Source organism: Scyliorhinus torazame, chromosome 14 (assembly GCF_047496885.1).
Source record: "Scyliorhinus torazame isolate Kashiwa2021f chromosome 14, sScyTor2.1, whole genome shotgun sequence".
Classification (NCBI taxonomy): Eukaryota; Metazoa; Chordata; class Chondrichthyes; order Carcharhiniformes; family Scyliorhinidae; genus Scyliorhinus; species Scyliorhinus torazame.
The window spans coordinates 174534538-174545467 of NC_092720.1; the positions used below are offsets into that span (position 1 = coordinate 174534538).

General features: G+C 43.3%; 1 protein-coding gene across 1 annotated transcript; it reads right to left on the reverse strand.

Annotated features, from left to right (window-relative positions):
* Positions 1-213: 213 nt before the first annotated feature.
* On the reverse strand, positions 214-10579 carry LOC140390227 (uncharacterized). Its single transcript, XM_072475200.1, has 2 exons — positions 10450-10579; positions 214-9175 (listed from the first exon to the last, which is right to left on the reverse strand). The coding sequence occupies exon 2, from the start codon at positions 9086-9088 to the stop codon at positions 8135-8137; it is 954 nt and encodes a 317-aa protein (XP_072331301.1). The 5' UTR covers positions 9089-9175; positions 10450-10579; the 3' UTR covers positions 214-8134.
* Between the last annotated feature and the right edge of the window lie 351 nt (positions 10580-10930).

Here is a 10930-nt window from a genome sequence, read left to right on the forward strand (position 1 = left end):
ATCCATCGCCCCTTGACATTTAATGGCATTACCATCTCTGAACCCCCCACAATCAACATCCTACGGGTTACCATTGATCAGAAACTGAACTGGACAATCCACATTAACACTGTGGCTACCAGGGCAGGTCAAAGGCTAGAAATCCTACGGTGAGTAACTTACTTCCTGACCTCATGACCCCCCCCCCCCCCCTTCCCCCCAAAGCCTGTCCACCATCTACAAGGCACAAGTCAGAAGTATCTTGGAATACTCTACACTTGCCTGGATGAGTGCAGCTCCAACAACACTCAAGAAGCTCGACACCATCCAGGACAAAGCAGTCCGCTCAATTGCTCCCCCTTCCACAAACAGTCAAAGGCTCCACCAACGACGAACAGTAGCAGCTATGTACCATTACAAGATGCACTGCAGCAACTCACCAAGGTTCCTTTATCAGCACCTTCCCAACCCATGCCCATTACCATCTAGAAGGACAAGAGCAGAAGATACCTGGGAGCCCCACCACCTGGAGGTTTCCCTCCAACTCACTTACCACCCGGACTTGGAAATATATTGCCGTTTGTTCACTTTTGCTGGGTCAAAATCCTGGAACTCCTTCCCTAATAGCTGAAGGACTGCAGCGGTTCAAGAAGGCAACTCACCACCACCTTCTGAAGGGCAACTAGGGATGAGCAATAAATGCTGGCCTAACCAGCGACGCCCACATGCCATAAATGAATTTAAAAATACATAATTACTCAGAAGGTGCTGGCTGCACTCTGGGTTGAGACCACAATATTATCATTTCAAGTTGTCACACTCGCCTTCAAACAATGTTTATGCAGAATCTTCTTTATGCAAATCTTCCAAACACAATGCTTGAACCCCTTGCATTATTAGCATCAAACAGTAGTTAACCGAGTTTACCAAACCTGCATGTACACATCTCAGCATCAGGCACACTTTTGTGAGCTCTTGGCTTGTAATATAGACATTCTTCAACCCATCTCAAACTGTCAAGAGACCTTCTTGCATTTACCTCTCTACATACAGCCTGTTATGTTAATCGTAAACTCACTCCTGTGGTGGCTTATCACCCTAATGAACCTGGGGCACGGGAAAGAAAAACAGAAAATTCTGTAAATATTCAGCAAGAACGTCAGCTCTGATGAATTGTCACAATCTCTCTCCACAGATGCTGTCAGACCTGCTAAATATTTCCTGCAATTTCAGTTTTTATTTGGATTTGCAGCACCTTTTCCTTTTCTTTCATGTGCAACAGTTTTCCTTTTATGCAAAACTGGGCGATATCTTTGACGATATCCGATGTGGATGATTTATAACGGGGTTTCCCAGGGGTCGCTGTTAGAGGATACCTGATTTTGTTGGTGAAATTAATGACCTGGACTGATTTGCGTCGGACACAAATTCAAAATTTGCAGACAACATGAAACTTAGAAGTATGGTGAACTGTGAGGAGGATGATAGTAAACTTGGAAAGGTCATAGGTAGGCTGCAGAATGAGTGGACAAGTTGTCGATGACATTTAATGTAGAGAAGTGTGAAATTATTACTTTTCATGGGATTAGTCCGGGTAGTTTCCTGCAGCAATATGTTCCAGATTATGCAAGGGGACAGGCAATATTAGATTTAGTTATGAGTAATGAACCAAATGTAATTCACAGCCTAACTGTGCACGAACATTTATCAAATAGTGATCACAAGATGATTGAATTCAGTGTAGTGTTTGAAAGTAAAAATCACGATTCAGATACCAGAATTTTAGATTTGGGTAAGGCTGACTTTAACGGGATGAAACAGAGAATGTTCACGGTGAACTGGGAAGACCTATTAATGGGTCAAATGACTGACGATCAGTGGAGAATATTTAAAGAAACAATTAATGAGATACAGGGTGAGCATATACCCCCGAGAGGAAAAGGCTAAACTTCACAAAATAAACAGCCATGGATAACACAAGAGGTCAGGGACAACATAAAACTAAAATAAATGGCATACAAAAATGCAATATGTAGCAGAGATCCGGACAAATGGGATAGATACAAGACCAGAAAAAAGTCACATAGCAGTTTATAAGAGCTACAAAAAGGGATTATGAAATGAAGCTTACAAGGGACATTAAAATCAATAAGAAGAAATTTTATAGATACATAAAGAGAAAGCAGGTGGTCAACAGCAAAACAGGCCCACTCAAGGCTGAAAATGGAGATATTGTCAGTGATAGGCAAGGTAAAGTCGCCAAAGTCCAAGACGACCACAGGCTGCTTTACCCTTTGAGGAGAGTTGACTGGTGGTGATTTAACCTGAGAAACACCGCACCTTACGTGATGGCATGGTTGAGAAGGTGGCCTTCATAAATAACCTCAGCTGGTACGGGAATTGAATCTACATCAAAAAACAGCTGTCCAACCCATTGAGCTAAACCAGCCCCCCAGGCAAATGGCAGTCATGTTGAACAATTACTCTGCCTCAGTACTTAACAGTTGAAAAGGAGGATAACTTGCCAGAAGTCCCTGAAAAATTAATAGTCAACAGAGGACAGAGACTTTAATACAATTAATGTAAGCATCAGTAACCAAGAAATAATGGAACAAAAGAGTGACAAATCCCCAGGACCTGACAGTTTCCATCCGAGGGTGTTAAAGGACGTCGGGGAGCAAATTGTAGATTCCCGAACCATAATCTTTCAGAGTTCCCCAGATTCAGTAGTAATGGATTGCAAAATTGCACACGTCACTCCAATTTTAAGAAGAGTGAAACCAGGAAATTACAGACCGGTTAGCCTAACATCTGTGGTGGGCAAATAGCTGGAGTCTACAATCAGGGAAGAAGAATCAGAAAACTTCAAAAAATTTTGGGCAGTCAGGGAGAGCCAGCATAGATTCATGAAGGTCATGCCTGACTAATCTTATTGAATTTTTTGAAGACGTATATGGACCCCAGAAGAGACTGTTAACGAACGTGGAAGGTTGAGGACAAATTATTGACACTGTTCGGAAGCTGGTTGAGTAGCAGGTGAGAGAGAGTGGGGATAATGGGTAATTACTCCAATTGCAGGAGGTAACCAGTGCTGTACCACAAGGATGTGTGTTGGGGCCTCAATTAATCATTAATGATTTGGATAATGGCATAGAAAGTCATATGTCCACATTTGTTGATGATACAAAGTTAGGTGGCTTTATCGACAGCCTAGATGGTAGCACAAACATAGATATACTGACAGACTGAATGCATGGGCAAAATTGTGGTAGATGTAATTCAAAGTGGGAGGTCATCCAATTTGAATCAAAAAAGGATAGAACAGAGTGTTTTCTATATGGAAAGAGGTTATGTACAGTTCAAGTTGGAATCAAGTAGGGATTCGGGTGCATAGATCCTTAAAATGCCCCGAACAAGTGCCGAACATAATCACAACGGCTAGAGGAATTGTAGTCTTTATATCTAGAAGATTGGAATATAAAGACACAGAGGTTATTCTGCAGCTGAACAAACCCTGGTCCAACCCCACTTGGAGTACTGTGAGCAGCTCTGGAAGGATATTTCCCCAGGCAAATGGCAGTCATGTTGAACAATTACTCTGCCTCAAGGATAATGGGTAATTACTCCAATTGCAGGAGGTAACCAGTGCTGTACCACAAGATGTGTGTTGGGGCCTCAATTAATCATTAATGATTTGGATAATGGCATAGAAAGTCATATGTCCAAATTTGTTGATGATACAAAGTTAGGTGGTTTTATCGACAGCCTAGATGGTAGCACAAACATGGATATACTGACAGACTGAATGAATGGGCAAAATTGTGGTAGATGTAATTCAAAGTGGGAGGTCATCCAATTTGAATCAAAAAAGGATAGAACAGAGTGTTTTCTATATGGAAAGAGGTTATGTACAGTTCAAGTTGGAATCAAGTAGGGATTCAGGTGCATAGATCCTTAAAATGCCCCGAACAAGTGCAGAACATAATCACAACGGCTAGAGGAATTGTAGTCTTTATATCGAGAGGATTGGAATATAAAGACACAGAGGTTATTCTGCAGCTGAACAAACCCTGGTTCAACCCCACTTGGAGTACTGTGAGCAGCTCTGGAAGGATATTTCCCCAGGCAAATGGCAGTCATGTTGAACAATTACTCTGCCTCAAGGATAATGGGTAATTACTCCAATTGCAGGAGGTAACCAGTGCTGTACCACAAGATGTGTGTTGGGGCCTCAATTAATCATTAATGATTTGGATAATGGCATAGAAAGTCATATGTCCAAATTTGTTGATGATACAAAGTTAGGTGGTTTTATCGACAGCCTAGATGGTAGCCCAAACATGGATATACTGACAGACTGAATGAATGGGCAAAATTGTGGTAGATGTAATTCAATGTGGGAGGTCATCCAATTTGAATCAAAAAAGGATAGAACAGAGTGTTTTCTATATGGAAAGAGGTTATGTACAGTTCAAGTTGGAATCAAGTAGGGATTCAGGTGCATAGATCCTTAAAATGCCCCGAACAAGTGCAGAACATAATCACAACGGCTAGAGGAATTGTAGTCTTTATATCGAGAGGATTGGAATATAAAGACACAGAGGTTATTCTGCAGCTGAACAAACCCTGGTTCAACCCCACTTGGAGTACTGTGAGCAGCTCTGGAAGGATATTTCCCCAGGCAAATGGCAGTCATGTTGAACAATTACTCTGCCTCAGTACTTACAGTTGAAAAGGAGGACAACTTGCCAGAAGTCCCGAAAAATTAATAGTCAACAGAGGACAGGGACTTTAATACAATTAATGTAAGCATCAGTAACCAAGAAATAATGGAACAAAGGAGTGACAAATCCCCAGGACCTGACAATTTCCATCCGAGGGTGTTAAGGATATTTTAGCCTTGGGAGTGCAAAGTAGGTTTACAAAAGTGATACATGGATTACAGGGGTTGTGTTCCAAAGCGAGATTACCCAGATTAGGTCTGTTTTTGCTCGCATTTAGAAGGTTAAGGGATTATCTGATCAAAGTGTTCAAGATATTAATAGTGAAAGACTGGGTAGATAAAGGTAAAGGGTCGCACTGGTTGAGATTCAAAAAACAGGGGGCAGAGTTTAAAAATTAGGGCTAGACTGTTCAGGAGAGACATCAGTAAGAAGCTCTTCATGCAACGAGGGGTACAGGTTTGGAACTCTCCCACAAACAGCAGTTTAAGCTGGAAGTTATTGATTTTAAATCTGAGATAGATTGATTTTTGTTAAGCAAGAAAAGGGATAGGGGCCAAAGACAGGTATATGGCGTTCGTGCACAGATCAGCCATGGTACCATTAAATGGCAGGACGGGTTTGTAGGGCAGAATGGCCTACTCCTGTTCCTATAAAAAAGGGAGAGAAGCAAAATAAATTAAAACTACAATTCTGTCGGAAGTGGGGCCTGGGGGCTTTTGTGCAGACATCATTGAAGGTGGTAGCCCAGGCAGAGAGGAGTTAAAACACATTAGGGATCCTGAGCTTTAGAAATTGGGACAGCGAGTACAAAATGAAGGAGGTTATGATAAACCTGCAAGGAACAATGAGTCAAACTTAGCTGGAGTAATGTGTCCAGTTCTACACACCCATACATTTGGAAGGATATGAAGGCCTTGGCGAGAAAACAAGAAATATTCACAAAAATAGTTCCAACAATGAGGAACTACATCAATGTAAAGAAATTGGAGAAGCAGAGTCCTAAATGACATTTCCCCATCCGGAGCAGAGTTCCAGCTTATGTGTCGAGCTGTGATTGCACCAAGGTAATTGTTGAGGGCTCGTGTTTTTGCCTCTTCACCAGATATTCATCTTTATGCAGCAATGTCCTTCTAAATATACTGCAGGGAAATAGTGATGCAACAGCTTTTGTGTGGTACCGTGATAGTGTAATACTCAGTACTGTGCACTGTAGGTACAGCGACGTGCGTTCAACTCACAGCTCATGTTATTTTCAATAGTTTTCTCAATGCGAAGCCTGTTAAAACAACAGTTGGCAACCAATCTCCATTCCATGAAAAAAAAATCCTGGTGACGAAAACCTATTTATTCCTTCTAAATCTAGTGCTCTCACTTGTCCGTGCTGGAGGCCGCAAAATTCAAACCCGCCTCTTCTCCCAGATCTTGCTTCCTTCCACATTCAAAAACCCTCCTCTAATTTCGTTGTCACTTTACTGCAGCAATATCCAAGCTAATATTCACTTGCAATACTTACATCTTTATGTAGGTATGCTAACGTCATTTTTTTGGGGGGTGGACTACAGGTTCCATTCACACAAATGTCCTTCTGTGCTTTACAACCAATCAATACATCACGTGTGTGACCTCCAGAGAGGTGTGGACAAAGCAGGGTTGTGCTTAGGAAGAGCAACAATCTGATTGTTTGTGACATTTTCTTGGGAATCCAGTGATGCAGTTAACACTAGCTGAGGAAAAGGATTTGTTCGAATGACAGATGGTGTTTTTCCCTTAGCTGTTTAAGTGCAAGGGATGGCAAGCTGATGTGGCACAGCAATGTTGAAAAGTGTTCCAAATTCATCTAATCCTTTCAACATGTTTCCATCCCTGCCACAGCAATGAACAACGTAAATCTATGTCACAAAGTACATTATCTGTGAGTCTGAGACACTTTCCCTCCTCATACATCTTAATTTCCCAGTCAGCCGCAGCATTCTCCACTGCCTCTCCTCCACTGTCACTTTAAGTAAGACTGACCTCACTTGTCTGCACTTGGAAAGCTATCCAATCTGAGGCAAAGAATCTCGAGCAACGGCTCACCCATTACGTTTGAAGTCCCCCCATGGTTCTATCGGTGGATCCCTGCTAGCCTTCAGCTATAAGATGCCCATTGATGCCACCATCCAGAGCTAATAACACCCATCTCTACCATGCCACCATCTCTCTTCATTCCTCTACATAAGAGCAGATTCAATTGGCCAAGTCTTCTTGGGTCACAACACATGCCATTAAATGAGCAGAATAAAGAGACTGCCCATAAAACTATCAACATAATGCAGAGCTGAACATGTCACTCCTTCATAAAGGGACAGTAGAGGAATGGGATGAATACAAATAAAGGTGCAGGGCAGTTTCACCCTCCATGTTTAATTTAGTATTTAAACTCATGGGCTGGTTTAGCACAGGGGCTAAATCGCTGGCTTTTAAAGCAGGCCAGCAGCACGGTTCAATTCCCATACCAGCCTCCCCGAACAGGCGCCGGAATGTGGCGACAAGGGGCTTTTCACAGTAACTGCATTTGAAGCCTACTTGTGACAATAAGCCATTTTCATTTCATTTCATGGTGATACTCTTTGCCTGTGTGATTGAAGTAGATATTTAAAGGGGCTGTATGTGGGAAGTCCATTCATTTGAACAAGGGTACTGTTGAAGCATGTTGATGATTCCTCTGTACCTGGGCATCAAATATCTGCTCTATAGTTATACCAGCAGCTTACAGGCTCCTGCAAATTCCTACATCTGTTATTTTAATGCAAACTTTAACCAACTATTTTAACAGGTATTAAAATGGTACTGAGAACTCTCAGAAAAGCACATTATTTCTTTACAGGATTTTCATTCATTATTAAGCTGGAAAACTAAACTTACCATTTCACTTACAGTCAATACAAATCGTAGTATTGCACAGTCTTTGATTTGATAGCACGCTTCCAGCATTCATTGTTCGTTCTGATTCTAAACACAATTGCAAAGTATCCTTTTGTTCGGTGCTTAGGTGCAGTGAAACACGAAAGAGCAGTTACATTTTTTATGTGCCTCAAAATTAACCAGGATGGGTATTTAGCGGTCAGAGAAGGGAGACAAGAAAGACCAAAGTGCCATTTGTCCTTCTATGTGTGGCTCTGAAGGGCGGTCACCAATCGAGTTCCATTCCTCCCGATTGTCCTTTCTGAGCTCCAGCCAGGTAATGCTGAACACTGGTGGGAAAGGCAAAAACCCGAAGCAACATGTTCAAAACAAAGCTGATTTAGTTCACATTGATCCAGAATCTCAAATACCAGTCCCTCACTGGGATTATGTACATCAGTAAAAGCAAAACCCAAATGTCAGAATGAAGCTGGTTCAATCCTGATGTCATTAACAGCAGCACAAATGGCAGAATAGAGAGTTTGCAATCACTTGTGAACTCGCTGATGTTTCAGCAGGTTGGATGAAACAGTAAATCCTTTGCCACATGTAGAGCAAGTGAATGGCCTCTCGCCAGTGTGAACCCGTTGATGTTTCAGCAGGTTAGATGAACAGGTGAACCTTTTCCCACACACGGAACAGGTGAATGGCTTCTCACCGCTGTGAACCCGTTGGTGTTTCAGCAGGTAGGATGAACAAGCAAATCCCTTCCCACACTCGGAGCAAGTGAATGGCCTCTCCCCAGTATGAACCAGTTGGTGTTTCAGCAGGTAGGACGAGCGGCCAAAGCCCTTGCCACACACAGAGCAGGTGAATGGTCTCTCTCCTGTGTGAACTCGCTGGTGCGTCACCAGATGTTTTTTGCTTTTAAAGCTTTTCTCACAATCAGAACATTTAAATGGTCTCTTATCAGTGTGTACCAGTTGATGCGTACTGAGCTGGGATGACTGCGTGAATCCCTTCCCACACATGGGGCAGATGAATGGCTTCTCCCCAGTGTGACTACGTTGGTGCACAGTGAGGTCAGATGATCGTCTGAATCCAGTCCCGCAGTGGGAGCACCTGAATGGTCTTTCATCAGTGTGAACACGTTGATGGCATGTCAGTTCCCAGGAGCTTTTGTAGCTCTTTCCACAGTCTGAACACTTGAAAGGTCTCTTGTCAGTGTGAACTCGCCAGTGTTTCCGCAAGGCAGAGAAATGAGTGCATCCCTTACCACACATGGAGCAGGTGAACAGTCTCTCCCCGGTGTGCATGCGCTGATGAATCTCCAGCTCAAATGGGTAACTGAACCCCTTTCCACAATCTCCACACTTACAGGGTTTTTCACTGGTATGACTGTGCTTGTGTCTCGACAGGCCAGATGATCGGCAGAAGCATCGACCACATATAGTACATGCATATGGTTTCTCTCCGCTGTGAATTATGCTTTTCGTTTCCATGTTCAAAGGCTGAAGAAATTCAGGCCCTGATGAGTTGTGTGATGATTCAGTCAGATTGTGACTTTCCCGGGTGAAAATCCTCCTCCTCTAACATGAATTTAAAAGAAGAAGAAGAAGGGGTCATGAGAGAGAACAAACAAAAACACAAAGGAGGGTTACCAAAACACAACTCATCTACAATATGGCAATATTGAGGGCCAGCACCATGAAAAGAAGTTACCATAAAAGCTGCTGGATTGTTATAAAAACCCAACGGATTCAGATTTGTCATTCAGGAAAGGGAGCCACCATGCGGTCTGGCCATGCAGAAGATTGAACTACAGTGGAGGAGAAACAGTGGCAGAGAAAAAGATGGCAGAGTGAGACAAGGTGAAGGAGAAGGACTTTATGCAGTTGCAGCCTGAGCAGACTTTGCTAAACTTTCCAACCTGGGTCCTCCACCAGCACAAAGAACAAGGACAGCAGGTGCATGGGAAAGCCTTCACATCCAAATACCCCTGGAAGACAAATATCATCCCGACTTGAATATAGATTATCATTCCAATATCGTCGCTGGATTAAAATTTAGTAACTTTGACTGCATGGATTCAAGAGGTCCAGCATCAAATAAGACTAGGAACTGGCAATATGTTGTTGGTCTTCCTAGCGATAACCACATTCATGTAATAAATTACAAGTAAATGCATGTGTTAAAATGGATTTAAAGCTGCTTAAAAAAATCCCTGTTCCGAATAAAAGTTAGGGTTTTACATTGTTTGTGCATTGTCTGTTTTACAATCACATCTCCACTACAGATGACCTCTTTTGATTATTTCTAATCTGCCATTGTTCCTCCATGGCCACTCCAGCTGAAACAGTTGCAAATCAATTCTGGAGACAGGGACCATCTTCCATAGCCAACTGCATCAGAACTAAAAGGGGATCTTAATTGGCTTGTCTCATTCTGGGCAGGGTTCCATGAGCAACGCTAGCAATAAAACAAATGCAATACCCTATGGATTGTCGAAATCTAAAGTACAATAGAAAATACAGAATACACGGAACAGATTAAACATCTGTGGAGAGAGAAATATACTAAACATTTCAAGCCTGCGACCTTGGGTCGTGTAGTACAACACTTTCTGACAAGTAGTAATGGCGGCTGAAGATCCCACAATCCCCCGCGCGGCAGAAACCGTTCTATCCAATGCGCTCATTTCCCTGGGCGCTTAATGCGCATGCTCCTCAGGGCCAGACGCGAGGCATTCTGGACGGCTCCTTTGTTTCGAGACGGACTTGGTGGAAACCGGAGAAGAAACCGGGACGCAGCGGGTAGGACGGGGAAGGGACTGTACCATCGGGTTAATCGTGCTCCTACCCACCTCAGGCACCTGTTCATACGTCCGCTGGGCTCGGTGACACTGATTCGGGACCTGAAAGCCGCACTCGTTATTGCTTAAGATGCACTCGCCCCCACTCAGCTTCCTGGCGTCACAGCGCGCATGCTCCGCGCAGACATTGCTTCTTCAAGGGCGGGACCTTTCTGCGCCTGCGCGCTACCACCCTTTTATTCGAGATGGGCCGTATTCTAACGGCGCGGCGCTTTTTGGGTACTGTTACCTGCCATTTCAGTTAGTGTATCGAATGACAGTTCATAATATCAAGCATCTTCCAGAGGTTGAATTTAAAGCGGCGAGTCCAAAGATCTGCAGGTTAGGTGGATTGGACATGCGAAATTGCCCTTAGTGTCCAAAATTGCCATTAGTGTTGGGGTTGGGTTAGTTGTGGGGATAGGGTGGAGGTGTGGGCTTGTGTAGGGTGCTCTTTCCAAGAGCTGGTGCAGACTCGATGGGCCGAATGGCC

Excerpts from the sequence above, each read along its gene's own strand:
- LOC140390227 (XM_072475200.1), bottom strand. The coding sequence starts at position 9,088 with ATGGAAACGAAAAGCATAATTCACAGCGGAGAGAAACCATATGCATGT.